This window comes from Suillus bovinus (genome assembly GCF_016758785.1).
Source record: "Suillus bovinus strain UH-Sbo-P2 chromosome Unknown EDB93scaffold_32, whole genome shotgun sequence".
NCBI lineage: Eukaryota > Fungi > Basidiomycota > Agaricomycetes > Boletales > Suillaceae > Suillus > Suillus bovinus.
In genome coordinates this window covers 28,046-55,829 of record NW_024542088.1, presented here as the reverse complement: position 1 = coordinate 55,829, position 27,784 = coordinate 28,046, and the positions used below count along the sequence as shown (strand labels likewise).

Sequence of the window (27,784 nt, the reverse complement as noted above, 5' to 3'; positions counted from 1 at the left end):
TGTAGCCAAAATCGGCTCCTCAACATGCCAAGGAGCTGGCTGTTATTGAAGGCTAAAGAGCCCTGGACAAAACGAGAAAAAGTGGAGGCATGACCAAGGGGGTAGCAGGATAAGGAATTTGAACACCAACCTACCTAGTTGCACTTGTTTGTTTGCTTTCGGGGTCTCAGATTTGACTTTTTGTCTATCTTTTTGTTCTTCATATGTTTGAACATGATATATTAAGAGGATATCTTTCTATAGTATAAATGAATATATTTTGATGAGCATGAGGAATACTCACCTATGAAGAAGTGGCTGCAGGAGGTGATGCAATTTTTACACCAAAGATCTAGGGGGAGAATCACTGCATTTGGTCACCCGTGGTCTGGCAAACAATGCATCTCAGGCTGTCACATCCATCAGACATGTCATCCCAGGCCTATGTCTGATGCTGCATGGCCCTCCAGTCCCTCTTTTCACTACAATACATTGCATAATAAGGTGTTACACATAGTGATATGCCGGGCCTGGCTTCAGAGGGCTCAGGCCTGGCAAAAACCCAGGCCAGGCCAAAGCCCTCTGGTTGGGCCTGGCCTGGGCTTGACTTTGGCCCAGGCCAGGGCCTCTCAATAAAATCAAAGAAAATGATGAAAAATGATGTTTATTTATTTGAATACTAGTCAGATGGTATATCAGATAGCTCCAAATCCCAGGCAGTCCTCCCTTGAACACCAGAATCAACTTCCTCACCAACTTCTGGCTCTTCTAATGCTAACTCTAAAGCAGATGAAGGGGTAGGCTCACAAAACATAAGGTCACGATTGTACAACATGCGTAAGACTTGGATAGCCTCCACAATATCACCCTCTAGGTGATTTTGCCACTTGGTAATAGTTAGAGCAGCAGCTGAAAAAGCACGCTCACTAGAGACTGATGTAGCCATGATAGATAAGTAGTCATGGGCAAGAGATGCCCATACTGGGTATTGCTGAGCATTCAACTTCGAGTGTAAATTAGTAGTGTAAGACACAAGGATATAAAATATACTTACCCCCCACCATTGTATAATAGACATGCTCTCCGGAATCAAGGTAGCGGTATTGAGATAAAGGTGGAACTCCCTTGCCCATGGTGATTGAGGATCAATAGGTGAGTCTTCGAGTTCACCTTCACTCTCATCACTGGACAACTCACGAAGGAGTGCATTTACCTTGCCTACCCTCCTCTTTTTTGGTGAAGAAGGAGCTCCATGTTCACCATATAGCTCGACATGATGTTCCTGAAACTACGAGGACATTAGTCAATGACCTTCACAAGTGTTTGCACTTACTATTCTCTCGGCCTTGTCGAGGGCCTCAGCATGTAAGGTCTTGCCCCAAAATCTCTTGAAATGGGTATCCTTCTGGGAAGGGTCAAGCACTAGAAAGTTCAATTGAATGAGAGTATGAAATGCTGGAGTGAACTTAACTTACACATAGACATAATATATGTCTCACTCTCAGAAGTTTGATCATAATACTGCTTGATTTTCTCGACAGCAGCATTCAATGCTATATGAAAAGCCTCGTATCTTGGATTTGTGGAGCGTGATGACCAAGCCTTGTGTAATGCCTCGAGAGCTGGCAATGCTTGTTGAAGGGAAGGACCTCTATCTGAGGAGAAGCTCTGTTGAGCATTGTTGACATGTTGAAATACGAGTTCGGAGTCAGTGACTGCAGTCGGACATAAAGAATGGACAACAAACAGCTAGAAGAGATGTAAATAGCTTAACATGATCCCACTTGGCCATACTAAGTCTCAACTCGTCAATTTTCTTATGTTTTGCGAGGTTGCCTTCACATAGTCCAACTTCGTATACAAATGTGTTGATATACTCAAGGAAAGTTAGTCTCAGAACAAATGTCATTGTTAATTAAAACATACCGCTTTCTTTTTTTCGGCACGGTCCAGCATGATGTACGTAGATGACCATCGGATAGGCATATCTAGTAGTAGCTGAGATACGACAGGACTTGGGTTGGGAGGATGAGCTTGAATGTCCTTGAACAGCTGCTTGCGTTGAGCTAAAGATTGTTCCTTGACTGTGATGGCACGAATGAGACCAACTTTGTCACAGCAACCATTTTCTTGCGGTACAGAAAGGTCCGTGTGCTGAGGGTTGTAGTAGGGTGCTTTGCTGTAGGTAGTGATGAGAGCTCGTGTTGCAAGATGAATGACATGAGCAAGGCACCTTCGTGATGTATATTAGCCAATGCTGAACAAGTAACAGGTGAACTTACCTGATGCGGCACTTCTCTGGTATCCATGTTCGACTGACGCCTCGCTTGATTTGATACACAAATTCATCAAGCATTGTGTCGTTGTTGCTTGCATTGTCGCACGTAATATGGCCAATACCATACAGGGCTTGACCCAGTCACTGTCCGTTATGTGAATTGTTGAGTTGAGTGAACCCAAGCACTGCGCATTGAAGGTCCCAGGTATCTGAAGACGCCTCCTCGATCCAATGACCTGTCACGGCAAAGTAACCGTTGTCATTACTTGCCTGCCAAGTGTCGCAGGTCAAGTTAACCTCGCCCTTGACAATCTTACTCTGTGTGATATAAGAAATGAGTAGTGAAGAAAGAAACATAAAAAAATAACTTGCATTAAGGCACTCCTTTAACTTCATCATTTGTTTCTTGAATAAGTCCATTATTTCGGCCCGTGTAGCCTTGTGATTGGGTACGTGGACACCGTGTGCAGCACGTGAAGTGACATCTATCATCTTCTTGAAACTGGGGTGGTCCACAGCTTGGATGGGCTATGATAGGGACTAGAATAAGTGAATTAGATCAAATAAATGAAAAACATACCTGTCCAGTGGATATGAGCCATTCCACAGCGGTGTCACGAAACAGTGAGTCAGAGTAGGGAATAATGGCCTCATGAGGCTCAATCTTGTGGAGATGGCCATCGAGATTAGCTTGCTGTGCACTCGCAACAGCAGCAGCAGCAGTCTTGCGCTCCTTGATATCTTGAGGTAGCATTGAGGCAAATTTATTGGCCTTGCACCACTTGCGGTAAGCATCCTGATGGCAAGTGAGATGAAGATGTCAAGAACAGATAACAAATAAACTTACCGTGTGGTGAAATGCAAGGTGACAGTGGCATGTTGACGCATCACTAACTATTTACGAGGGTGACCCCTTCTTCCTATAATTCTGTGAGTCAAGATTTGAAGAATGAAAAAATCACATACTTGCAAGTTTCACAGTCTCATACATTCCTTGTCTTACCATCCTTCGCCTTATGCACATAGGACTTGCCAAAGAATGTGTTGACATCCCGAGTTTTCTCCTCGCATCGAACCATTCCGGGAACAGCAATATCTTGCACATTGATGTCTTGCAGGAAGCCGTCGCTGTTGTTCTCGTCATCGCCATCACCAGTGATGTCAATGTCACGATCAATGGAGTCCTCATGTGTACCTGTATGCGCTAGAGTAAGAAGTTAGTAGTAGCATTAGAATTCAATGGTGAAATGAGTTGTGTGCTTACCTGTGTGTGTGCTGAATGAATGAGTCGAACAAGTGTCATCAATATCTGTGAAGGATGGCTCGCTGGCTCAATGAAGGTGCTTGACTATGAAAATAAAATAGTGAGCATACCGGCACAAAGATTGATAGTACTTACCCTTGTATACTGATTTGTTAGAATCTTCATTGTCCAAATCTTTGTCCTGATTCGAGAGACTTGAACTCCAGCCAGCGTTGTCTGCATTTCGCTTGGCATTGCGTGGATTTGTCATGGGAGCAGTGTTTGGTTGAACTAGCCGCTGGACCTGCTTGTGGCTAGTTAATTCGGATGTTGCACTATTATTGGAATCGAGGAGCCGAGAAGAAGGTATGATTGTTCGTTTAGAACATACTGTGACAGCAGTAACTGCGTCATCATCAGACATGACTGTGAGAGTCATTCTCGGTGTTACGGACTTGGATAGTATCTGTTGGCGGCACTCAAACAGAGTGTGTGTCATCAATGGTCGAGGACATCTCTGGGCTAGCCCAAAGTTAGGAGTCTTGCTTGGCGAGGCTTCGGCAAGCAAGGTTTAATGCCTATGTCCAAATCGGGTAGCTTATGTCAAGCGGGGCTTGACGATAAGCGTATCTGCCAAGGCTTACAACACCCGAAGGTTAATCGTAAGATCTGTGTTAATAGAAGGACAGAAGTCCAACTAGTTAACAGGGGCTTTGCTCATTGACGAAGTCAATGAGCAAAGATTGAGACTAAAGACTTATCTGCGATGAGCAGATAAGAAAGTAGAATATAGACTGCTGGCTAGGCAGAAAGGATCACTCTTGTTAGGAGTAGAAGGTCAAGAACCAAGTAGATTCAAGTTGTAGAACTAGATACATGGTAGCGAGTTTATATAGAGGAGAGGAAGCATATTAGTGGGTGATAACTTGTACTACCAGAATGGGAACTGGTCAAAGGGTGATACTAGAAAAGGAAGGCACGTTCAAGGTGAGTCATAGGCGAACTGGAACATGCAGATAAAAATGAGTCAAAGAACAGAAACAGGAAGTGAAACAAGCAGGGGCACAATCGTGCAACTGCGGAGCTAAGTATAAGTACAATATGCAACTACACACTGAGTCATAGGTCAAGAAAGGGAATAGGGCAAAGGGGATGCAGCGTGCATCATATCATAGGTTACCGTCTGGATGGTAAGGGTAAAGGGGACTGTCCACAGGATCAGTCAACAGGTGGAACAGAGCATGGGTATGCTTCATCAGAGAAAGGGTCCAGCCAAATGTACTGGCTCTGCTGGAACGACAGGTAGAGGGCAAAGGGGAATGCAAGGATGATGAGGATAATAAGAGCAAGGTCGGGGTAAGGGTGTGATGCAAGGGCGGAGATGAGGAGGATAAGGAGAAAAATGGTAGGGGCCCAAGTGTCTAGATGTTCTTGTAACACTCGGGCTGGGTATGTTGTTCAGCCAACTTCCAGCAGATGTGGTTGTTGCAAAGTTTAATTTAGTAACTACTGTACAGTACATTCCGGAAAAATCCATTTACTATGTAGAAGCCCTGGCCTGAGCCCTAGGCCATGGCCTATGAGACACCCAGGCCAGGCCAGGCACATCACTAGTTACACAGCACCTGCCAGTGGCCACTGGATGGCTTCTCCAACTCTGACTTTGAGCTTAGCTTTGATTCTGAGCCTACCCCTGAGGATGGAACCACTCTCGCACGTTACAATCCAGAGCCTGCACCTGCCGAAATTCTTTATGTCCTAGATTATGACTCAGACATGGATATGACAATAGAGGATGAATCCCTTCTGGCTGGCTTCACAAAGGAAATTGAAATCTCACAGCTTGAAAAGGAACGCCTCGGGATACCACTGGATTTGATTGACAACAGTGTTCAGGATGACTCAAATGCAACTGCTGTGGCTAGTACTAGTCAAAACTCGTTAATGAAGCGCAGGCGTCAAACACTTCAAGGCACCACCGGTTCCAAGCACTCAAAGAAGGTTTAAATTTTAAATTTGATTCACGCACATACAGTACATCGAAGCTACTCCTACTATTACCTTAGTACTAGACCTATCATAATAGTCATATGTAACTGCACAATGCACAATTTAATGTCACAAGCTGCTTTACCATCAAGCTGTGTTCTGAAGCCATTACTTACTTACAATTCAATGTGTAGTGCATGGACTTAGCAAAATTTTTGCTGGGCGAGTATGGTACAGTATGGTATAGTATTCGACTTGTTTTCGGGGTCCTGGTCGCTCAACTTTTGCGAGTCCGTGTTCAAAACTTTATGTTTGCTACCCCCTTGGGCACGACCGCTATTATGAGCGACAACATACTGTTAGCCTTCAATAACAGCCGGCTCCTCGGCATGTTGAAGAGCCGATTTTGGCTACGCCGGTGTTCGAACGCCTTCTAAAATCCAGCGAGGTTAATTATAATCGAGTTAACATCTAATTGTGCTACAGAACCTGACAGTATTGAAAGTCAGCAGGGTTTCTGCTGACTAAGCAAGTACCCCCAGGTAAGGGGGTTTCTCATTAGCATTATCCCGTGCCAATGCCAATGGCGCGAATATGCAACGTTTTGTGTGCAATGTGCTATCAAACACTATGTTACTAGCTAGTACTGAGCGCGGACTCAACTAGATGATAGAATGTAAAGGAACACCAAGAAATTCCTTTCTATCCGGCAGTTAAACGTTAATGCACAGACAGACATCTTACTGCTGACACTTACCAACATCGCCCGAACTGATTCAGTGCTTCTGCTGTGACCCTGGCTGCGCTTTGGAGTAGAAATTATCAACCACCACATACGCGGTAAATGCTACTAGTGCGATGCCAAGCCCTGGAAACATGCTAGAAAACATGGCACGGTTCGTGAACACAGGGTGTTTCCGCCACGCTTCCCTCTTCGCCCATGGGTCACGAAACAAAGGTGGATTGGACATGACTAAACCACAAATGAAGCTAACCATAAGTCAAAATGTTTTCGAGTAACATGTTCAACTCACTCACTTGAATATTAAACTTAGGAAACCGTTTGTTTTCGGCTTGTTCAGCTGTGATTCCGGGTTCACTCAGGGTCATGTGATTTTCAGACTTAGGGCCGGTCCATCAAGACTTCGGAAAAATTAACAGCTGCCACAGCGCGGGAGAGGCCTTCCTGTCCTTCATTTACACTGTTCTTCTTGCTTTCTTATTCTCTGTATTGCTGCATAGACGCTTTCTCTGCTATTCGTGCCAAATTATCGCTTCAAATAATGTCTAGCGACGCCTATATGTCTTCAGATGACGATCGACCACTTGGCGACTTCCGAAACGATGTCAAGGCCAATCCAGGTAGAGGCACCGCGAATGGGTACACCAAAGAGGAGGCCAGTGATTCTCCCATGAGTGAGGATGAGGACATGCCTTTAGTTCGTGTACCCCTGTCCGTGTGTTGCATGCATCGTTGACTATTTTGCGCAGTCTCAAGTTACGGCTCCAAAATCTGAACCTGTAACTCCAACAAGGTCTTTGCGGCGCAAGCGAGCCGTTGCACTTGATTTGTCTAGTGAAGATGATGATACCCCTCTTGCTTCTTCTCCGGTGAAACAATCTCCTACTATGCCAATGCCAGGGACATCGAAAGCCCCTACAGTAAATGGGCATAGAACAGTCAAAGCAGAGAGCGATAACAAACGTAGTTCTACCACTGCTAAGAAGAAACGCGCTCCCACCAAGAAGGGTCCCCCACAGAAGAAGCTGAAACGCGAAGACCCTGAGACTTCCGAACCTCTCGCTTCTGAAGGCGAGGAACCCACACCTGTAAAACAAGCGAAGGTGTCGAGGAAACGAAAGTCTAAGGTCAAGGAAGAGACTGATGCAGATGTGGAGCAGGAGGACGCTGGAAAATCTAAGCCCACAAAAAAGAGAGCTACTTCGAAGAAGGTCAAGGATGGAGCAGACGGGTCGGCGACTCCTCAGCCCAAAAAAAAGGGCAAAGTTAAAGATGAAGGGGAAGATGAGGAGGAAGTCTATAAGTGGTGGGAGGCTCAGCAAAATAACGATGGTGAAGTAAAGTGGCAAACGTTAGAGCATAATGGTGTCATCTTTCCTCCACCGTATGAACCCTTGCCCTCGAATGTAAAAATGAAGTATAAGGGTACGTGATTGCCTTGTTTATGCTACCGTGACAAGTTTGTTGATTGCGTTGTAGGTAAAGAAGTAGATCTGCCATCAGAGTCTGAAGAAGTGGCCGGTTTTTACGCAGCTATGTTGGAAACTGAGCACGCTCAAGATGTCACGTTCAACAAAAATTTCTTTGAAGACTGGCTGAAAGTGCTCCAGGACTATCCTCCTGTAAGCATCATACTTCGCATATCGCTGCCTTGCTCAACTATCAACTAGCGCAACAAGCTCAAGATCACAAAATTTGAGGATTGTGATTTTCGACCCATGTTCGAGCACTTTGAAGCGGAGAAAGCTAAAAAGAAGGCTCTTAGCACCGCGGAGAAGAAAGAGCTTAAGAGGCAGAAAGACCTATTCGAAGAAAAATATATCACCTGTCTTCTTGACGGTCGCAAGGAAAAGGTTGGCAACTTCAGGGTTGAACCTCCTGGCTTGTTCAGGGGCCGGGGCGATCACCCAAAGAAGGGCGCGTTAAAGGTGGGCGCTTAACACTTAGATCTGAAACAAAACCAAAACTTTTTCACGCTATGGTAGTTCCGTGTACGCCCGGACGATATCACCATCAACATCGGTGAAGGAGCGCCTATTCCCGTACCTAACATGCCTGGACAATGGAAAGCCGTAGTGCATGACCAAACTGTCACTTGGCTAGCCAACTGGGTTGAGAATGTCAACGGCAATTACAAATACGTTTTCCTAGCTGCAGGCAGTTCCCTCAAAGGGCAGAGCGACATGCAAAAGTTCGAGAAAGCCCGTGAATTGAAGGTGCAATCAATTGCTGGTTCTGATGCTCCATCAACTGACATTCCTCTAGAACCACGTGGATCGCATTCGCAAAGACTATTCTGCCGATCTGCGCAGCAAGGTTATGGCAGACAGGCAGCGTGCAACGGCGATGTACTTCATTGACAAGCTCGCTCTCCGAGCCGGAAATGAAAAGGGCGAAGATGAAGCCGACACCGTGGGCTGCTGCTCTCTGCGATGCGAACACGTCACGTTAGAAGCGCCGGATTTCCTCATATTTGATTTCCTGGGTAAGGACTCGATCCGCTACTACAATCGAGTCTCCGTGGATCCCCAGGTTTTCAAGAATATCAAGCTATTCAAGGACAACAAAGAGGATAGTGACAACCTCTTTGATCGCGTCAATGTGACAAGACACCCTTCAAAATCTTGAAACATTTTGCTGACGGTTCTCTCCTAGACATCGCTCCTGAATAAGCATCTGGCATCGTATATGAAAGGACTGACTGCAAAGGTTTTTCGTACTTACAATGCATCCATCACGTTTCAACAACAGTTGGACGAAGGAACGCCAGCGAATGCCACTATCCAGGAGAAACTGAATGCATATAATCATGCAAATCGTATGGTGGCCATCCTTTGTAACCATCAACGTAGCGCACCGAAGACTCACGAACAATCGATGGGCAAGATGCGTGACAGGGTTCGTATGTTTTCCATGATACGATGTATGACTGACAGCTCCAATAGCTGCGTTCCTTGAAGTATGATCGGATGAAGCTTCGTCATGTTCTCTTCGACATGGATCCCAAATTCAAGAAGCAGAAGCAGTACGCTGATGACGAGTCCGATTTAGATGACGACTGGATAGAGGACCACGAGAAGTCCCTTAAGAATAAAGAAATAGAGAAGGCGGAGAAGAAATTCGCCAAGGATAACGAGAAGCTTGTTCAGGAGGGTAATAAACCTCAGCCTGACTCAGTCCTGCAGGAGAAGATTGAGGCCGCTGAAGCCGAATACAAGAGAGTTGCAGAGGAACGTGGCACAGGGAAAGCCAAACTTAAGAGAGATCGTGCTCCCGAGAAGATTGAAGAAGCTGTCCAGAAGTTGAATGAGAAGATAAAGACCTTCAAGCTTCAAATGGACGATCGGGAGGCTGGCAAAGAGGTCGCTCTTGGTACAAGGTATGTCACGCTCACACTCGGGTAACACATTCTCACTGTGTCTTCTACAGTAAGATTAATTACCTGGACCCTCGGTGAGTTTCAAGCTCTATCATACATCATCGACAATAGCTTATTCTGCTATCTAGGATAACAGCTGCATGGTGCAGCGTCCACAACGTGCCGATCGAAAAGATCTTCTCCAAGACACTCCTCGCTAAATGTAAGCTCGCGTCGAGGATATTTCACAGCAACTTATACTCTGATTTCAGTTCCCTGGGCCATGGAAGTCAATGATGCCTGGAAATTCTAGTCCATGTTTTATGGCTGAAGTGTTTTTAGACTGTTATCATTATTCCCTAGAGATTCAATCTAGGCTTAACCTACCCCCCTGCTTATGGTAGGATGTACATACCGTAATAATTGCAGATGTTTGGTTCAGCTTGACGCATTCACGTGTTGCATTTGAACTTGAAGTGAGCAAAATCAAACTGCACCAAAACTGCACGCATCAAACCTTAACTGCCACCTTCTCTGCTACCATGAGTAGGTCCTCCGGCATAACAGCGAACCCGCCATTTGTTTCTAGATCTGCCTTCGACGCTCTCACCGTGGAGGACGTGGAAGACTTCGAGGACGAACAACAGCAGGAAGAAACGCCAGAGACACAGGTGACCAGGTTTGTCTTCATTGACGTTTGTGACCTCGCGCCTACATAGCTTGCTCACTTGGCTATTTAGCACTGAGCATACGAAACCGTCGAAATCTCAAATAAAGAAGGCTCAAAAACAAGCTCGCACCGAAAGGCGAAAACAACTCAAAGCCTCTTCAAAAGCAGGTACCGCAAATAGTTCACCTAGACATACGCCCTCTCTGGAAGAGTCCATTACGCGTACGGCAGATGCAGCAGCAGATGTTTCTCTCCATACAATATATACTACTTCCGAGCCGAAGTCCACCGCAGAGCCCCAACAAGAGCCAGCAGCTGAACCAGAGCCATCGGAGCCATCACTTCCGGGGCCTGTTATTAACGGCGATATACAACACCTGAATATCGCGGAAAGTATGCATCTTGACTTCTGTCTAGCGCTTTTTAAGTGAAATTGACGGAATATTCAGACAACTCTACACCGCATCCTCTACCGAGCAAGCTGCTAGATGGTGAAGGACAGTCTGTCTCAAAACCTGACGTCGAACAGGCACTCAAAAGTGGACCCGACCCGCAAGAAGTCGAACGCACAAAGACACGACAAAGTATTCTAACGCGAACACTATGGACTTTCATTATGATCGGAGGTTTCGTTGGTATGCGTTCTTCTACTTCACGTAGAAGGTTATGTTCGTATCTGACCATTCCGTAGCTTTACTGCTTATGGGTCATGTTTATATGATCATGCTTGCCATGCTGTGCCAAACGATTGTCTACCGTGAAGTTACTGCTCTATTTTCACTCACAAGTCATGCCCCGGATTCTGGTGAGGTAGAAAATAAGGGAAAGAAAGATCCATGGAGCAAGACTCTAAACTGGTACTTCTTTGCCGTCACTAACTATTTTCTATACGGGGAGAGTATCATCTACTACTTCAAGGTACGGGATAATTTTGGTTATAATTACTATATACTGAATTAGAGATCAGCATGTTATATTCTCGGACGGTCAACTACTTCCTTTCGCTACCAATCACAGAATTATCAGCTTTACGCTCTATACCATCGGCTTCGTTGGTTTCGTGATGTCTCTCAGACGTGGATTCCTCAAACAGCAATTCGGCCTATTCTGCTGGGTCCACATGAGCCTGTTGCTGATCGTTGTCTCTGGGTATGGATCTCGTCCGCTTTCAGACTTTATCCTAAAAGCAATCCTGTAGTCACTTCATCGTGAACAATATCCTCGAGGGTATGATTTGGTTCTGGGTCCCCGCCTCGTTGGTTATCTGCAATGATATATTTGCATATGTGTGGGGCATGACCGTGGGGCGTACACCTTTGATCAAGCTCTCTCCGAAAAAAACTGTCGAAGGGTTTGTGGGTGCTTTCTGGAGTACCCTCCTGTTCAGCGTACTTTGGGGCTCGTACTTCATGCGCTTCAACTACATGATCTGCCCTGTGCATGATCTCGGAGTCTCCGCCTGGAGTAATGTTCAGTGCACACCCAACCCAGTGTTTGTCTGGAAGGTGTGGCAAATCTGGTCGCCTCTCAGGGTATTTCTTTCGCGGCTCGTGAGTGAAAATTAAAGTTGTTTTGCGTAATTGCTCAGAGTCATCATTAGCTCGGGAAATCAGTGACCGTGATTCCCTATGCACCATACCAACTACATCTTCTAGTTTTCGCAGTTTTCGCATCGCTGGTGGCACCGTTTGGAGGTTTCTTCGCATCTGGTTTTAAGCGCGCCTTCAACATAAAGGATTTTGGCCACAGCATCCCTGGTCATGGAGGGATGACCGATCGCATGGACTGCCAGTGAGTTCTAAATCTCGAATGAAGTTTATCAAGACACTCATCGTTATTTCTAGATTCCTTATGGGCGTGTTCACCTACGTCTATTATAGCAGCCTTATTCGGGAACACCACGTTAGCGTGGGTTCTATCTTGCAGATGATCGTTAGCGGGCTTACCGTTAACGAGCAGTTGGAGTTGCTGAAGGACCTAAGGAAGTACATGGAAGGACAAGGCATCACGATAATATGAGCTGGCATGATATGATATGCCAATTTATGACCGGACAAGATTCCTTATGATCATCGCACTTTAATTCACAATTTCCTGTGAATAACGTTTTTGGAATGACATGCATTTGGATATTGGGCGAATGATGATGAATCTGACGTCTTTGCCATATAACCCAACGCTGTATCTGGGGTAGATCATGAGACAGGAAAGTGGTGCGGCGTGATCCTATGACATGATGGTGTTGGCTTTTCATTGGTGTGCGGCATGTGCGACACAGGCATAATCATAGGTAATGCGATAACATGAAATGACAGGAACAAGATAATGATGCTTATGACCGGGGCTTTTCCTGCGAAGATGATGAGTACAATGATAGCGGTATGATGCTAATTTAACTGACCTTCTTCTCTTTCCACAACGCGAGAAGACCGACCCCTGAGACCTTCACTACTTTGAAGCGCACACCAGGAATATCACCTTTGGCCTTTCCACTACGACCGAAACCAGAGATGAGAACTTCATCGTTCTCATCGACGAAGTTCAAGCAACCGTCATTCTGTGTTGATGTATTAGTTAATTCGCGGCAATCGACAATGAAAGCACGTACAGGCACGAAAGCTGTGACCTTTTTGCCGTTCTTGATAAGTTGTACACGGACACATTTACGAATGGCAGAGTTGGGTTGCTTGGCCTCGACACCGACTTTCTCGAGGACGATGCCCTTTGCGTGTGATGATCCTCCAGTGGGGGAGGTTTTGTAGACGTTACCAAGGGCGCGCTTCTTATACGCCTTGTCCGCCTATTGAGAAAAAGGATAGAGTCTCAGATGTGTGATATCCAAGGGATTGCGAATACGAACCCATCGGTTGACACGGCGGTCAGTACGAAGCTTGCGAGCGGCTTGAAGTCCACGAGGTTTGTTGGCTGATAGAAGAGTCCATCAGTACATGGTTATTCCACTGGTGATCGTAACGAGAGCGACATACAGCCCATTCTTGAAGTCGACGAGGACGGCGAGGATAACTTTACACTTGTGCTGGGGACCAGTTCGGCATCATCCCGAAACCTTAATTATAACTGTTACAGTTTATCAGCCACAGCATGGTATAATCACGTGAGCTGTGGCGGACCTTGCCGAAGAATTGGTCATGGCCGCGTGATTTGAAGGCCGCTGAGTTTTGACCTCCATGTTCGAGTTGCTACTCGAGGATGTTGAACTTCCTTTAGAACGTTTAGCTCAAGACTTAACGGTCTCTCTCTTGTTGAAAACAAATTTCCTTGCAGTGTGCACAGTTTCGACTCGGACGCCACCTTCTCAGGTTCGGGCACATGGAGGAGCACCATAATATCCTCCAGTATGCCCTCCCTGACATTATCGTGTAACACGAGATATATTTATCGCTATCGCAAACCCGTGTCGTCCACATCCTTATCTTCAACTCCCACAAACTTGCAAGTCACATGGTTCAGCACTGATATCCTTTCGAGTCTTTATTATAATACGCTCCGCCCATTCACTGATGGAATTAATATCCCTTGCTCTAAACCATGTCTCAGGTAGCTGAAATCCAATATTACCACCACGGGCGCTTCCGTGTTGCAGGTGGCGTGCTGCCTGATGCCATCACTGCATATCAGACATTTGGCGACCCAAAGAATCCGGTTGTCGTGTTTCCTACGTGTTATGGGGGAAAGCTTGACAGTGAGTCTTTGAACGTGCTCTCATATGGTGGCTAGAGTTTGAATTAGAAAATGGATTAATAGGTCAAAGCTACATGGTAGGGGAAGACAAGGTAATGCCATGTAGCTTGATCTTGTTTTTCTATAACTGACGCTAGCGATAGGTTTTGGATCCGCGTAAGTACTACGTGGTGACCTTTGCCTTGTTTTCCAACGGAGAGGTAAGCAATATGGTGTAGAGATGGCGTGGTCAAGCTTAACTCACATGTTGCTTTAGTCTTCTTCACCCTCTAACACAGTGAGTTTCCTCAAATCACTGTCTGGCACACGAATTCATAATGACGGTAGCCTGCGCCGTACAACGGCCCCTACTTCCCGACCGTCACATACGAAGACAACATGTGAGTCTTTCCCATCTTAGATGGTTGAAGCTGCTGACATAGTTCAGCCGGGCACAGCACGCTGTGCTCACCCAGAGGCTTGGTATCAATAAAGTATTTTGCGTGATCGGTTTTTCAATGGGCGCGCAGCAGGTAAACTTGTTCGTAAACGAGTAATGATGATTTTTCTGAGGCGTTACAGGCATACTATTGGTCTGTCATGTATCCTGACTTCCTTGAAAGGTATGTTTTGATGACTGTATGGGTAACTCTTCCTCTAACTGTGGTCAAGATACATCCCCATTTGTGGTTCTGCACGAACCAGCCCTCACAATCAATGGTACTTCTAGACACCTTACATTTGTGTCTGTGTTGATCCGACTACAGCTTCCTAGAGGGTCCAAAAGCCGCTCTTTCGGCCTCAAAAGACTTCCAGGATGGCCACTACAAGAGCATTCCTCAGCATGGTATCCGGGCATTTGGCCGTGCATACAGCGCATGGGCATATAGCCAGGCGGTGAGCTTCCACATCTCTAGTTAATTGTCATACTGAAATTGCCGCAGTGGTTTGCCAAGAAAAATTATCTCTTCGACGGAAAGTGCGCCGTTTATTGTATTCCACTCTCCGTTTTCTCAATATGACCACTAGATACACGAGTCTCAATGACTTCTTAAGAGAGGAATGGGAAGGCGGTTTTCTAGAAGGGTGGGATGCCAACGATTTGTTGACACTTTTGAACACATGGCAGATGGGGGATGTTTCTCTCATCCGTGATGGAGGTCACTTCGCGAACTGTCTAGGAGCGACCAAGGCTAGAGGTTTGATCATGCCTTGCAAGACGGACCTGTACTTCCCTGTGAGTATTTTCACCTCTGTCACTTGGGTTTGGATTGATGGGCCCTTGAATAGCCGGAGGACAGTCGAGATGAGATAAAATTTTTGAATAACGCAAAGCTAGTTGTTATTGATTCTGAGTGGGGTCATATGGGTAAGCTTGTCGCGCTTGAATTGCTTTGAACTTTATTATACTGATATTCTATAGCTGGGGCAGGGATAAACGTGCACGCTGATGAGTTCATCCAAGCGGAGGTGAAGAAATTTTTGGAGGAACCTTGAGTTCTCCTTCAGAAATTATCTACAAAGTCATGCATGTGAATTATGTATGTAATTTAGTCCACATTGTATCTCCAACTCTGTATTATGTTTTCGAATGTGTGTCCTTCCTGCAAGCAAGATAAGGCCCACCCAATCCATCGAAATATGCACTCACACGTCTTGTTATATCCCACAGGAACAACTTATTGGTGAGTACTCTCGGTCGCCGTTCACACCAAACGCCAATGCCGAGGAACGTTATAAATATCTTGAAGTAGCTCATGACCACATGATTCATTACCCAGATCAGCCTACTTATCGGTACTCATGGTGTTTGTCGGACCGCCTGTATCAGTCTATACACGCATACTATAAAAGCATGTGGTCGTTATGCAGACAGCATCATCTCTCCCCCTTAAGCCCTCCCTCATGCAGTCACCGACCCAGTATTACCATCACGGCCGCTTCAAAGTAGCAGGAGGAATACTCCCTGATGCTGTGACCGCATACCGAACATACGGAGACCCAAACAACGATAAAGTGATTGTTTTCCCGACATGTTATGGGGCAAAACTCGCCCTTGGAAGTATGATTGTCAGTTTCGAACGCGGAAACAGTTGTTCATCTAATTACACACAGGTCAAGACTATCTCGTTGGGGAAGGCAAGGTATGTGCGTTCATGAAGTGGAATACGCATTCTTCATATTTTGACAACAGGCCCTTGACCCAAATAAATACTTCGTGGTGGCATTCGCGCTTTTCTGTAATGGAGAGGTACGCTTCCTTCTGATTTGCCATTTTCGCTGACTGAAACATTACAGTCATCGTCTCCTTCCAACACAGTTAGTGTCTATAATTGTACACTTTACCCCCTTTATGACAACCCCTTAGCCTGCACCCTGTGGTGGCCCGTACTTCCCATTCGTTTCTTACGAAGATAACATGTGGGTCATGAAATGACTTGCAAAATCAAACACAGGCTCACATTAACAAGTCGCGCTCAGCACGCAGTTTTGACAAAGCATCTTGGAGTGCGCAAGCTCTTTTGCGTAGTTGGATTTTCTATGGGCGGACAACAGGTAATTCGCCTCCTTGGGACACTATGTGCAATCTCTTAGGTCCTATCCCAAGGCGTATCACTGGCCAGTCGTCTTCCCCGACTTCGTAGAGCGGTTTGTTTCCATATGCTCGTCTGCTCGCACGAGTCCCCATAACCAATGGTGGGTCCTTTGCCCATTTTTATCGTTTTTTCCGCGTACGACTTGCGCTCTAGCTTCCTGGAAGGGCCCAAGGCAGCGATGCTAGCAAGCAAAGATTTTGCCGACGGACATTATCAGAGCCCTCCTCAACATGGAATCCGTGCGTTCGGTCGAGTCTACAGCGCGTGGGCCTATGGGCAAACTGTAAGTTATCTCACGATGAAAGATCAGGATAATTCAACTTTTATAGTGGTTTCGGGAGCACAAGTACCTGATGGACGGAGAGTAAGTCATGTCGCAATACATGTTCATGAGGCTCTTTCATAAAATTTTGCGAACAGGTACCCGGACTTGAACTCGTTCCTCAGGGAGCGGTGGGAAGGGGGATATGTCAATAACTGGGATGCAAACGATATGATCGCACTTTTGAACACATGGCAGAAGGGAGACATTTCCATCGTTCGTGATGGCGGAGACTATGAAAAGGCTCTCAAGAGCATTAAAGCAAAGGGACTTATTATGCCTTGTAAGACGGACCTTTACTTTCCGGTCAGTCCCCTACCAAGCAACTGCGAGTCGACTACTGACATCATAAAAGCCGGAGGACAGCGAGACGGAAGTGTCGCATCTCAGAGATGCTAAATTACATGTGATTCCATCGATCTGGGGTCATGTTGCAGGGGGTAGTGCGAACCCGGCAGATGTCGCCTTCATAACAGAGAAGATTACGGAGTTTTTGCAAGCGCCTTGATAGAAAGATGTCAATTGTACTCGTATTGCTCTGAAGAAGTTGATTTTCAATAGGTTGTACAGGCTGAAATATCTAGCGCGAAGAAATGTCGCATCTACTATATTCGACATCTGGGTCCATTTCCGATAGTGGGATGGCTTGCTCATGTCGTCGTCGTATGATGGCTCGTAAGTTGAAAATAAGGCGGGCGGATAAGACGCTGTGAAACACCAACTGGAGTCTGAGTAGTATACAAGACACATGTCAAACACATTCAGAATGTTCGAGGGTGAAACCTACGTGTCGACAGACTCTGCATATTCCGACTCCATCAAAAGGTTAGCAAAACTTAATTGAAAAGGGTATGTCTTACCGGCAGGAAACCTATAACTATGATGTTGGCTATTGACATTGCTTATGCAATTAAGTTGAGGGTTAGCCTAGTACCCCGAATCCAACGACGAGAATTGCTCACCTAGTATACACAGAACATAGACTATGCCATCCCAGTACAGACGCGTAATGAGATGGCTGCCATGTTGTCTTCGTCGACGCAAGGCTTGAATAACATTGAGGGATAGTATGACTATGTGTAGGGTCAGCTTTAGTAACACTACAGAAAAAATAAATGACCTGTCTCAAAAAGAACCAGTAGGGTATAGTTGGTTGCGTATATTGCAACTCTATGGGTTTGATAACAACCGGAAGTTGATAGTGGGGGATCCTGGTCTATATGATAGCCCCGTTGGAATGGAGGCCCGCCAAGGAAGGCTGTAATGAAACGTACACTCGAACCAGGATAAAGCCTTGGCACCGACCACCCCAGATCCTGCAGTGCAGCCCTGCAAGATATCGTGATTAAGATAGATATCGCCGATTGTGGGCATGGATTTACCAGCGCGAGTATTAGTAGGGCAACAAGTAACACTCTGTTTCTTCCCCATAATGTGTACGTCCTAACAAGCAGGAGTGCTGGATATCCAGTGAGTATTATGCTAAAACAATGCGAGAGAAGTATCCATTACCTTCTGCGGCAACGATGCCAATTATGTTAACCCCTTTGTATTTTAATCCAGAATTATAAGGTGCAAAGTGCAGATATCAGGGATAAAAGGTGCTCACACGAGATGACATGGTAGAGCGTTAAGCACTAGAATAGTGTTTCTATGAATGCAATATAGCCTATGTATAATATTGGTGCTCACAATCTCTGGTGATGTGGGTCCAAGGGAATCTTGAATCGTCGATTGAGCAATGCAACGATGTAAAATTGAACGGACGCGTACAAATCAAGTCCACCGGAACGACAATAAAAGGCACGTATCGAGCCACCACGAAAAGGACCCGGATCAAATCCCACTTCCTCCCCCAAGTGAGGTCGATCTATTACGGCGTGTCAATTGAAACTTTGAGAGCATAGTACTAAATGGATGGAGGACCCACCTCAGCTTCTAGCTTGATACAATAGTCAAAGACCTGCTACTGATGTCATCGCTTAACTGATTTATCTGTTCGATTTCGTACCAAGATCGTCAATCCTATCACTTTCATAATTACAAGTCAGAAATGCGGCGGTATCATAAGAGTTCTGTATTACTTACTCTTAAAATACTGAAATCGCGGGGCTCGTGAGGACTAAAATGTTCGTTTAGTAGTGGCCAGACTTACCTTGACAACCTGAAGACGCAATGCAATCTCAGTTGGGGAGGTCATGTCGAATCAGAATAGGCGAAGATTGGAAGGGAGCAGAGAACGCTACTAGACCGGGCATTGGTACGTATTTATTGATATGTACACCGAGTCACCGGGTGACTTCGCGCAACATTTAGAACCATAGATCATATTATCAATTCAAATTCGGCCCCAAGTTTGGCTGGCAGTACTCATGACCTCGAAACGACAGACCGACTATCAGTCTAGATTCTAAACATGGATATCGACGATGCAGACCTACATGTGTATCACATTGAGCTGGCGGAGGATGGTACGGTCACTGGCAAGTCACGACCGATACTTAGGAGGTCCTATCCCCATAGGAAATGTGATGCAACATCCACCATTTGGTTCACATTTCAAAGGCACTCGTCAACTCATCCATCGTAACGGCGTTCCGTGAAAGTTTCAGCTGTACCAATGAAATCCTCGACTCTTCATAACGATCTCAAAAATCACTTAGCCACATTAAATCCATTGGAACGACACGAACGTACGTCAACCTGATCTGTGGCTTGTCGTTTGTGAGAAGTGGACCCGGGAGGTGCAAACATACTTTGAGATCACACCGCCCGCCCGCTCATGATCAAACCAGCTGGTTACCAGCCCGTCTATGAGGTTGGCAAACCGTCGATAGACGAACAGGTAAAATTGGGTTTGATGAACAGCGGATTCTCAGGATAACGTGGCCTCCAGCCAATGAAAAAACTAGGTGTTGTCAACATAACGCGCAAGGCCGCTCGCGGCAGAGCCCGCTACGGCTGACATGTTACCGACTTTGTCATTCGCATTTTTTATGAAGTCCGGTTTGGCCCGTCCCTGCCTCTTGAGCGACTCAGACTTTTTTAGACGAGTCAGGCGTACCATTGTGAAAAAACCAGGGGTTGTTACAAATACACGTAAGTAGTATTGAACGAGTCAGGCAGAAGAGACACAATTCATCGGTACAAGTACATGGCAATGCTCAGGCTGAAACAGTGATCAATCCATTTTTTCTTTGCCTTTTCCCCCCTTTGCATGCTTTGATTTCTTCGTAGGGCTGATACCGACATCGAACGTGGAGAAGCTAGCGATCGCTGAATTGTCATTTGACATCTCTGTTGAAGTCGACGAAAGAATTGGGATAAACCGTTCTTCGATAGGCTCGTCAGAGGGATCAAGAATTTTGATCGCTTGTACTCCTAGCTGGAATGTCTGATGCGAGATTAGTAGGCGTAAAGTTGGATTGTTAGAGGAGCGTGCACTTGTAGGTGTCCCATTCTGTACAATGTTTTATACGTGCGCTTCGCAGACAGCGAGAACGAGTGTTCCCGGTCTTAATTTGGCGTACGTTTCGTGCATGGGAACCAACCTGAAGTCGTTATCTGGCGTGTCGAAGATATTGAGTTGTTTGAGCTTATTTTGACGCAGTTGGAAGTACGATCCGCGGTAGTCGGGGAGGATTCTTGGATCGTAAAGAGCTCCCTGAAAGACTTGTAAATGACTGGTGAGTATTGGCGTGGACCATGTGAAGTTTGACATGCCTTCATCTGCGGTAGGCATTGGGACATTTACGGGTTCGATTGTGCTTGCTATAGTTGTTGTGGACATCGGCGTGGTCTGTTGACCCGTCATGTTCGCCTCATTCGCAATCTTTCTTTTCATTCGTCGGGGAGCGGTTTCCTGACTGGCGGAAACATTTTTCCCGTTTGGTTTCAGTGATCAAGATGTTTAGTGTAGTGCTGTGGAAGTGACCAACTTTGTTGCTCACCTCATAGATGCGATTCGATGTCACAATGATGAGGTCCGCATACTGCAGGTCGTTGTTGCTCTTGACGGCGCAAGTATTGATCTTAGAATCCTGTGAAGTTCGTTAGACCTCAAATAGTGTTATGAGTGTTACTGACCGTAGCTGTTCTCTTCTTCTCTTCGGCCACCCAATCTTCGAGAGATGTCAGTTGGTTCTCCCAGATGTCCGCTAAATTGGGTGAGCATAAAGTGGGCTTAGAGAGTGCCCACTTCCATTTGACAGTGTCGGAGTCATTCAGAGGTACGTTCTTGTGTTGCAAGTGTCAGATTATGTAAGTGAATTTCGATGAGTATCACGTGCCTTTTTAGTAAAGTGAGTGCCTTTGGCTGAATGCTTAGTGCCGTATGTGGAGGTCGCAATTTGGCCGACAATATTGGTCTTAAACGGTCGACCGTCTTTGGTGTTTACGTAAGACCAATTTGTTCCGCTGTAGTTGTCTTGTACCGTCGTGCACCAATCAATGCCAAAATCAGCTTCTCCTAAGCCATCTTTTCTGAGGTTAGTCATTGCATCAGCTACACAATCATATATGCCATTTGCGGCACATTGGGAGAAACATAGGACTTTAGAGTCGGGAATAGACATGGTGGTGGTTTCAGTGGAAGTTTGATTGAGTTCGAACTGCATTGCACCCCTGTTTAAATAAAAAGAGGTTGGGATTATAAGGGTATGACACACCATGGTTTTATTTGTTGATGAATATTCATATGAAGTATACCTCTGCTGACAAAGATTGTTGTTGCTCATAGTCAGGTCCTCTTGTGGTGTTTGGTCCGCCGTGGAGGCAAATGCAGATTATTATCTGCTGATTCGGATTGAGGTATAGGATCCTCAATCTGTTTCCTTTTCTTTTGACGACGTGGTTGTTGGTTTAACCCGGGTTGGGTGCCTGATAAGATAAGGTTATCGAGGTTGAGAATGCTTTCTTGAACATTGTTAAGTTCATGCGCTTGGTCATCTTTTGTACATACTAATGTTTTACTTTGTGTGATCAGGCTGTTGAGGGATGGTATTTGTTCTTGTGCATATTCTCGTTGTTCATCGGTTGCATGCGGTGAGTCAATTAATGTTTTTAGGTTCAGTACATGTAATTGAAGCATTTCTTGTCAGATGTCTTGTGATGGGTGAGAACAAATTTTGTTGTAATTAAATGGACGTAGGATGAATAGGCTTTGCAGGGAGCTCACATGTGATACCATTACATATGGTTTCTCAGCTCCTCGGCACCATTTCGAGCTAAGGTCAATAATAACTTTCTCTAATGTTTGGCCCTGCAATTTATGTGCAGTGATAACAAAACCTGGCAGAATAGGAACCTGTCTACGAGTAATACAGCATGTTTTTTTTGAGTTTGGATGTGTAAATCTGAGCTCTATGGAGTCTTCAATGATAGGTATTTCATGTGGATGTAGGTTTGGGAGTGCTTCATTTGATGATCGACTGATTTCTATAATACAGGATCTCAGCACTTGTTGTTTATCATTGTTAAGGGAGTATCTTACTTTCTTTAGTATGCCGGTACTACCATTCACAATTCCACCTTCAACGTCAAAATTTTGAGAGACAAGGATCAGCATGCTGATGACTAACAGGATTTTACCTAACCGCATGTTTGTTTTTCCTGAATTCAAATGCTGTAGTTTGTTGATCAGATCCTGGTCACATAGACATTTTCCTTGATGTTTATCTGTACAGTGGTACCAATGAAGAGTCCGTCCTGTCCTTTTTGCAAATGCTGTCATCATTCTAATGTTCAGTTCATCTTTACTTTCATTATCACAGACAATGATCGGTGCATCTTTCCATTTGCAATGATTTGTGTTTCCAGCACTGGTGGTAATTACTCTTGTTTGCAAAAGCTGATAATCATCTAAGGTACATTTGCCTTCATGCAGGCATGTAAGAGATTCCACGAACCGTTTGTTTTCAGGACCTGATTGACGTATTATTTTTGTTGATAAAACCACAGTGCTTATTGATAGCCACAGGAGTCTGCCAAAGATACTTTTTTGTCCCTGTGTTGTCGCACAGCATCTAAGATCAAGGTGGGCATATAGTTGTTTGCCAGTCACAGGTGAAAGCTGAGCAAAATCTCTAGCAAAAATAATATTTATTCCTCCAAACGGCGCTGTGTTTCCTTTGACATCAACTAGCGCATTGTGAATTTTGGTGAGAAAATTGCAGCTTATCATGGATACTTCATCTATAAACAAGTAGTCAATTCCTTCCCACATTGCAGTGAGATCTCGCTTTGTTTTAGTATTGGCTGCTGTTACAAGAACATCTATATGCTTGGGGGCCCCTACCATTTGTTGCCTTATCCTCCTCATCTCCGCTCTTGCATCACACCCTTACCCCGACCTTGCTCTTGTTATCCTTGTTATCCTCGCATTCCCCTTCGCCCTCTACCTGTCGCTCCAGCAGAGCCCGTACATCTGGCTGGACCCTTTCTCTGATGAAGCATATCCATGCTCCGTTCCACCCGTTGACTGATCCTGTGGACAGTCCCCTTTACCCTTACCGTCTGGATGGTAACCCATGATATGATGCATGCCGCATCCCCTCTGCCCTATTTCCTTTCTTGATCTATGACTTGGTGCGCAGTCGCACATTTGTACTTATATTTAGCTCCACAGCTGCACGATCGTGCCCCTGCTCGTTTCACTTCCTGTTTCTGTTTATTGACTCATTTCCTATCTGCACGTTCCGGTTCACCTATGACTCACCTTGAACGTGCCTTCCTTCATAACAAAAGATTCAAGTTCCCTTCTAAACCTCGACATCCATCAAGGACAGAAACAGATACAAGATGACCACTCCCTGGACACCCAAATTCTTCTGGGAGTGTGACCTGAATCAGGAAGACCCTGACAAAGAAGAGGTAGACGGACAGTTTAGCTCTCCCACCTCACCAACAGAACAGTACCACTCGACGAGGGACTGAACAATGAAGAAGATCAGGAACATACTCCGACTTCTGAAGAGGACTTTCCAGACGAAGTACCTCCCCGAAACACCAGCGCAAATCCAAAGACAAGAATGTCTAACCCCAGACCATCCTCCCAGAACACTATTGTCATCCATGCCCCTGAACTCAAAGCAGGTGCACCCAAGGACTTCGATGGTAACACCAACGATGCGCAACAATGGTTTTATAGCATGAAGATGTACTTCCTCATCAACAGTACTGTCTACAACAGCGAACAGACCATGGTCTCTGTTGCCCTGTCGTTCATGATACAGAACAGTGCTAAAGCATGGGCTGACAACTTCTATCACGAAGCTTTCAGCCACACACCCCCCAAGTTTGGGACATTTGTCGAATTTGAGAAAAGCTTCAACCTTGCTTTCCAACCGGTTGATAAGCAGGTGAATTATTACAAGAACATCTAGACGCTTGGGCCCCTACCATTTTTCTCCTAATCCTCCTCGTATCAGCCCTCGCATCATACCCTTATCCCGACCTTACCCTTGTCATCCTTGTCATCCTCGCATTCCCCTTCGCTCTCTACTTGTCGCTTCAGCAAAGCCAGTACATCTGGCCGGATCCTTTCGCTGACGAAGCATACCCATGCTCTGTTCCGCCACCTGACTGATCCTGTGGACAGTCCCCTTGCCCTTACCGTCTGGACGGTAACCTATGATATGATGCATGCCGCATCCCCTTTGCCCTTTTCCCTTTCTTGATCTCTGACTCGGTGCGCAGTCGCACATGCGACTTATACTTAGCTCCACAGCTGCATGATCATGCCCCTGCGCGTTTCACTTCTTATTTTGACCTTTGACTCACTTTCTTATCAAGCACGTTCTGGTTCGCCCGTGTCTCACCTCAAATGTGCTTTCCTTTTATGGTTATGTCCTTTACCATTTACTTCTCTTGGTAGTACGAGTTATCACCCACTAATACGCCTCCTGTCCTCTATATAAACTCGCTACCATGTACTATATTCCCTAACTTAAATCTACTTGGTTCTTGACCTCCTACTCTCACCAGAGTGATCCTTCTGCCTCGCCAGCAGTCTATATTCTATCTTCTTATCTGCTCTTTGCGGATAAGCCTATAGTCTCGATCTTTGCTTATCGACTTCGTCGACAAAGCAAAGCCCCTGTTAACTAGTCGGACTTCCAGTCCTTCTAATTAACGATGATCTTACGATTAACCTTCGGGTGTCGTAAGCCTTGGCAGATACAGCTCATCGTCTAGCAGCCGCTTGACGTAAGCTACCCGATTTGGACATAGGCATCAAATCTTACTTGCCGAAGCTTCGCCAAGTAAGACCCCTAACCTTGGGCTAGCCCAAGGACGTCCTCGACCATTGATGACACACGCTCTGTTTGAGCGTCGCCAACAGATACCATCCAAGTCATAACATGAATGCTCTCACTGAAATCGCCGAACTTAGGATGGGAAACAACATCACAGAATACATCTCAAGGTTCAAGACATTGGCTACCATTGCCAATATCAAGGAAGGTGTGACACTCTCACACTTCTTTGAGAAAGGTTTACTTCCAAGCCTTCGAGAAGCAATCTACAGGAAGGAGACACTTCCTGACACTATCGACAAATGGTACACTTCTGCGGTTCAGCTCGACGCTAACTACCGCAGGAGTAAGGCCATCTCTGCCAACTCCCGAAACCAACACTCCCAATCTCCCCCTCGCAGATCCAAGTACTACCCCAAGCCTAATGTCTTATCATCATCCCGAGACCCTAACACTATGGACATAGACCGCACCCTCTCCCAGGCAGAGAAGGACAATTGCTACAAGAAGGGCCTTTGCTTCAATTGCAAAGAGTGTGGCCACAGAGCCAATGATCCCAGATTCCACCTGAAGATACAATGTGGAGTGAAAGAAGATACCAAAGGAAAGACTCCAGTAATGGCTGGCAAGGACCAGCATGATGAAGAAGACTCCAGAGATGACATGGAGACCAACTGGCTCCATGAAGAGAAGGATTTTTAAAGCGGAGGACCGCAAGAGCAACGTGCGTCCCCTCCTTAGATATTCTGTGTACTCATACTGTAGGAAAAGAAAATGAATTCTGTGTCCCGGTGACACTTTTCTCTTCCATGAGTATGAAAACCGTTGCAACAACAGCCATCATTGACTCAGGGGCTGGGGGAACATTTATTTGTGACACCTTCATAAAGAAGCACAATATCAGAACCCACCTCCTGAAGAAACCCTTCCGCATCACCATGGTAGATGGAAGCCAATCCACTGCTGGGAAGGTCACCCAATACTGCATGCTCTACATCTGACTCGATGGATGAACCATGTGGGGAAAGTTTAACATCACTAGACTTTCTGAATGAGACAAAATATTGCTAGGGAAACCCTGGCTATCTGCCATGAAACCGGATATCAATTGGGAACGCAACAAAATCACCATGCACCCCACACCAAGATCCAGACACATTGAGAAGCAACTCAACAAAGTTTGAAAAGAATGTGGGGTAACCCCCTATTGATTCAAAGGCCTTCGACCAATTATCGAAGATAAAGAAGAGGCCCCTTTCAAGCCTCTAAAGACACTCCCCTTGGGTACGGAACACACCCTCGAGGAGATCCAATGCAAAAAGAAGAAAAAGAAGATGAAGAAAAGCATTTTGAAATGCCCCAAGAAACTGACATCATGGAAGATGTCTGGGTAGGGAAGATCAAACCCCTACCCGAATTCAAGGAAGTCGTGACTTACCCTCTGACTGACGACGAGATTCTTATAGAATACTCGGCTGATGGTTTTTTGGTCAGATTGATTGAGAACCTTACCTTCGACACTTCCCTAACTAGGGATGGAACCTCCAAGACAGAGACCACGAAGACCAAGAAGACTCTCCTTCGCAATATCTGGATCCTTGCTACAGCAAAGGAGGAATATATGAAAACCAGTAACAAGGCACAAGAATTCGCCAAGGACAAAGCTCAAGAAACAAAGAAGAAACCATTCGAAGAGCTTGTCCCTAAATACCTTCACAACTTCACAGATATATTTGTGAAGGATGGGCTTAACAAGCTCCCTCCACCGAGACTTGGTGTAGACCACTGGATCAAGACAAAGGAAGGTTTTATTCCAAAATCTTCTCGTGCTTACCCACTCTCTCTGAAAGAAACAGAAGCGATTAAAGCATTTCTGGACGAACACCTCCAGAAAGACTTTATCCAGCCATTGAAGTCGCCTCAAGCTTCAGGCTTCTTCTTTGTAGGGAAAAAGGATGGCTCCCTTTGCCCCTGTCAAGACTACCAGTACATTAATGAATGGACTATCAAGAACACATATCCACTCCCCCTTATTCCACCCCTCATCGCCAAACTCAAGGATGCAAAATACTTCACCAAAGTGGATGTTTGTTCAGGATACAACAATATTCTGATTCACCCCAACGACAGATGGAAGGCAGCCTTCTCAACATCCTTTGGACTCTTCGAGCCAAAGGTGATGTTCTTTGGGCTCTGTAACTCACCTGCAATGTTCCAGGCCTACATGAACCAGACATTCAGCAAGGAGATAGATGAAGGATAGCTCATCGTCTACATGGATGGCATCCTAATATTCTCGTCTGACCTTGCAGAACATCAGATGCGCACCCAACGTGTTTTAGAAAGGCTCCGGCAGGAGCAAACTCTTCCTCAAACCCAAAAAGTGCACTTTCGACTCCCAAGAGGTGGAGTACCTTGGGATGATCATCCGACCTGGACAGGTCGCTATGGACCTGGCAAAACTCAAGGGGATCAGCAAATGGCAGACTCCGTCGATGGTGAAAGAAGTCAGATCCTTCCTAGGATTCTATAATTTCTACCGTCACTTCATCTCCCACTATTCCAACCTCACTTGTCCCCTCCTTGACCTCACGAAGAAAGACACCATGTTTTCCTGGTCCACTGATTGCGAAGCTTCTTTCCAGAAGCTGAAACAATGCTTCACCACTG

The 27,784-nt window shown here is 45.6% G+C and overlaps 12 protein-coding genes across 12 annotated transcripts; 4 read left to right on the top strand and 8 right to left on the bottom strand.

Annotated features, from left to right (window-relative positions):
- Window positions 1-2,713: 2,713 nt before the first annotated feature.
- On the bottom strand, window positions 2,714-3,059 carry EDB93DRAFT_1071086 (uncharacterized protein; the record flags this gene model as incomplete). Its single annotated transcript, XM_041444973.1, has 2 exons — window positions 2,714-2,785; window positions 2,838-3,059. Coding segments are annotated over 2 exons (294 nt in total), but the record flags the coding sequence as incomplete, so codon positions are not given.
- Window positions 3,060-3,151: 92 nt separating this feature from the next.
- Window positions 3,152-3,771, bottom strand: EDB93DRAFT_1104379 (uncharacterized protein; the record flags this gene model as incomplete). Its single annotated transcript, XM_041447409.1, has 3 exons — window positions 3,152-3,177; window positions 3,261-3,452; window positions 3,657-3,771. The coding sequence occupies 3 exons, from the start codon at window positions 3,769-3,771 to the stop codon at window positions 3,152-3,154; spliced, it is 333 nt and encodes a 110-aa protein (XP_041307114.1).
- A 668-nt stretch (window positions 3,772-4,439) lies between these two features.
- On the top strand, window positions 4,440-5,507 carry EDB93DRAFT_1250920 (uncharacterized protein; the record flags this gene model as incomplete). Its single annotated transcript, XM_041453088.1, has 2 exons — window positions 4,440-4,487; window positions 5,133-5,507. 2 exons carry the CDS (start codon window positions 4,440-4,442, stop codon window positions 5,505-5,507), a joined length of 423 nt encoding a protein of 140 aa, XP_041307113.1.
- A 413-nt stretch (window positions 5,508-5,920) lies between these two features.
- On the bottom strand, window positions 5,921-6,561 carry EDB93DRAFT_1148932 (NADH dehydrogenase 1 beta subcomplex subunit 3). The gene is made up of 3 exons (XM_041449595.1): window positions 6,528-6,561; window positions 6,247-6,462; window positions 5,921-6,191 (listed from the first exon to the last, which is right to left on the bottom strand). Exon 2 carries the CDS (start codon window positions 6,458-6,460, stop codon window positions 6,266-6,268), a length of 195 nt encoding a protein of 64 aa, XP_041307112.1. The 5' UTR covers window positions 6,461-6,462; window positions 6,528-6,561; the 3' UTR covers window positions 5,921-6,191; window positions 6,247-6,265.
- Window positions 6,562-6,624: 63 nt separating this feature from the next.
- On the top strand, window positions 6,625-10,044 carry EDB93DRAFT_1148928 (DNA topoisomerase I). Its single transcript, XM_041449594.1, has 11 exons — window positions 6,625-6,928; window positions 6,981-7,656; window positions 7,711-7,853; window positions 7,902-8,159; window positions 8,217-8,447; window positions 8,497-8,832; window positions 8,887-9,129; window positions 9,177-9,610; window positions 9,661-9,684; window positions 9,739-9,812; window positions 9,862-10,044. Exons 1-11 carry the CDS (start codon window positions 6,773-6,775, stop codon window positions 9,900-9,902), a joined length of 2,616 nt encoding a protein of 871 aa, XP_041307111.1. The 5' UTR covers window positions 6,625-6,772; the 3' UTR covers window positions 9,903-10,044.
- An 87-nt stretch (window positions 10,045-10,131) lies between these two features.
- EDB93DRAFT_1240856 (cytidylyltransferase family-domain-containing protein) lies at window positions 10,132-12,278 on the top strand (the record flags this gene model as incomplete). The annotated part of the gene is made up of 8 exons (XM_041451807.1): window positions 10,132-10,268; window positions 10,330-10,652; window positions 10,709-10,894; window positions 10,951-11,177; window positions 11,227-11,408; window positions 11,458-11,809; window positions 11,860-12,050; window positions 12,104-12,278. 8 exons carry the CDS (start codon window positions 10,132-10,134, stop codon window positions 12,276-12,278), a joined length of 1,773 nt encoding a protein of 590 aa, XP_041307110.1.
- Window positions 12,279-12,591: 313 nt separating this feature from the next.
- EDB93DRAFT_1240855 (ribosomal protein S12/S23) lies at window positions 12,592-13,363 on the bottom strand (the record flags this gene model as incomplete). Its single annotated transcript, XM_041451806.1, has 5 exons — window positions 12,592-12,609; window positions 12,661-12,816; window positions 12,868-13,059; window positions 13,120-13,160; window positions 13,345-13,363. The coding sequence occupies 5 exons, from the start codon at window positions 13,361-13,363 to the stop codon at window positions 12,592-12,594; spliced, it is 426 nt and encodes a 141-aa protein (XP_041307109.1).
- Window positions 13,364-13,442: 79 nt separating this feature from the next.
- EDB93DRAFT_1321257 (Alpha/Beta hydrolase protein) lies at window positions 13,443-17,375 on the top strand. Its single transcript, XM_041454931.1, has 24 exons — window positions 13,443-13,962; window positions 14,010-14,053; window positions 14,105-14,161; window positions 14,218-14,238; window positions 14,289-14,341; window positions 14,389-14,473; window positions 14,523-14,563; window positions 14,613-14,660; window positions 14,708-14,837; window positions 14,885-14,919; window positions 14,970-15,177; window positions 15,231-15,309; window positions 15,364-15,410; window positions 15,864-16,002; window positions 16,056-16,084; window positions 16,135-16,191; window positions 16,239-16,259; window positions 16,309-16,361; window positions 16,412-16,496; window positions 16,549-16,637; window positions 16,691-16,820; window positions 16,867-16,901; window positions 16,958-17,165; window positions 17,215-17,375. The coding sequence occupies exons 1-24, from the start codon at window positions 13,809-13,811 to the stop codon at window positions 17,365-17,367; spliced, it is 2,001 nt and encodes a 666-aa protein (XP_041307108.1). The 5' UTR covers window positions 13,443-13,808; the 3' UTR covers window positions 17,368-17,375.
- Window positions 17,376-17,403: 28 nt separating this feature from the next.
- EDB93DRAFT_471885 (uncharacterized protein) lies at window positions 17,404-19,303 on the bottom strand. Its single transcript, XM_041456479.1, has 16 exons — window positions 19,301-19,303; window positions 19,015-19,236; window positions 18,948-18,957; window positions 18,871-18,890; window positions 18,790-18,822; window positions 18,633-18,729; window positions 18,552-18,580; window positions 18,469-18,496; window positions 18,372-18,404; window positions 18,242-18,318; window positions 18,134-18,188; window positions 17,980-18,075; window positions 17,822-17,932; window positions 17,720-17,760; window positions 17,647-17,672; window positions 17,404-17,587 (listed from the first exon to the last, which is right to left on the bottom strand). Exons 2-16 carry the CDS (start codon window positions 19,057-19,059, stop codon window positions 17,440-17,442), a joined length of 849 nt encoding a protein of 282 aa, XP_041307107.1. The 5' UTR covers window positions 19,060-19,236; window positions 19,301-19,303; the 3' UTR covers window positions 17,404-17,439.
- Window positions 19,304-19,871: 568 nt separating this feature from the next.
- EDB93DRAFT_1148885 (uncharacterized protein) lies at window positions 19,872-21,199 on the bottom strand. The gene is made up of 6 exons (XM_041449593.1): window positions 21,149-21,199; window positions 20,946-21,095; window positions 20,810-20,899; window positions 20,583-20,725; window positions 20,304-20,531; window positions 19,872-20,253 (listed from the first exon to the last, which is right to left on the bottom strand). Exons 3-5 carry the CDS (start codon window positions 20,812-20,814, stop codon window positions 20,332-20,334), a joined length of 348 nt encoding a protein of 115 aa, XP_041307106.1. The 5' UTR covers window positions 20,815-20,899; window positions 20,946-21,095; window positions 21,149-21,199; the 3' UTR covers window positions 19,872-20,253; window positions 20,304-20,331.
- Window positions 21,200-21,954: 755 nt separating this feature from the next.
- On the bottom strand, window positions 21,955-22,140 carry EDB93DRAFT_1072330 (uncharacterized protein; the record flags this gene model as incomplete). Its single annotated transcript, XM_041444988.1, has 1 exon — window positions 21,955-22,140. A coding segment is annotated over one exon (186 nt), but the record flags the coding sequence as incomplete, so codon positions are not given.
- A 304-nt stretch (window positions 22,141-22,444) lies between these two features.
- On the bottom strand, window positions 22,445-23,040 carry EDB93DRAFT_1240853 (uncharacterized protein; the record flags this gene model as incomplete). Its single annotated transcript, XM_041451805.1, has 3 exons — window positions 22,445-22,482; window positions 22,542-22,691; window positions 22,728-23,040. 3 exons carry the CDS (start codon window positions 23,038-23,040, stop codon window positions 22,445-22,447), a joined length of 501 nt encoding a protein of 166 aa, XP_041307104.1.
- Window positions 23,041-27,784: the final 4,744 nt, after the last annotated feature.

Coding starts and splice junctions, on each gene's coding strand:
- EDB93DRAFT_1148932 (XM_041449595.1), bottom strand. CDS start 6,460: ATGTCCAATCCACCTTTGTTTCGTGACCCATGGGCGAAGAGGGAAGCG.
- EDB93DRAFT_1148928 (XM_041449594.1), top strand. CDS start 6,773: ATGTCTAGCGACGCCTATATGTCTTCAGATGACGATCGACCACTTGGC. Junction 9,611..9,660: donor GAGGTCGCTCTTGGTACAAG/GTATGTCACGCT, acceptor TGTCTTCTACAG/TAAGATTAATTACCTGGACC. Junction 9,813..9,861: donor CAAGACACTCCTCGCTAAAT/GTAAGCTCGCGT, acceptor CTCTGATTTCAG/TTCCCTGGGCCATGGAAGTC.
- EDB93DRAFT_1321257 (XM_041454931.1), top strand. CDS start 13,809: ATGTCTCAGGTAGCTGAAATCCAATATTACCACCACGGGCGCTTCCGT. Junction 14,564..14,612: donor TATCCTGACTTCCTTGAAAG/GTATGTTTTGAT, acceptor ACTGTGGTCAAG/ATACATCCCCATTTGTGGTT. Junction 17,166..17,214: donor AGACGGACCTTTACTTTCCG/GTCAGTCCCCTA, acceptor ACATCATAAAAG/CCGGAGGACAGCGAGACGGA.
- EDB93DRAFT_471885 (XM_041456479.1), bottom strand. CDS start 19,059: ATGACCTCCCCAACTGAGATTGCATTGCGTCTTCAGGTTGTCAAG. Junction 18,823..18,870: donor TGATAGGATTGACGATCTTG/GTACGAAATCGA, acceptor CATCAGTAGCAG/GTCTTTGACTATTGTATCAA. Junction 17,761..17,821: donor CTATGTTCTGTGTATACTAG/GTGAGCAATTCT, acceptor TAATTGCATAAG/CAATGTCAATAGCCAACATC.
- EDB93DRAFT_1148885 (XM_041449593.1), bottom strand. Junction 20,532..20,582: donor AATGCCTACCGCAGATGAAG/GCATGTCAAACT, acceptor GTCATTTACAAG/TCTTTCAGGGAGCTCTTTAC.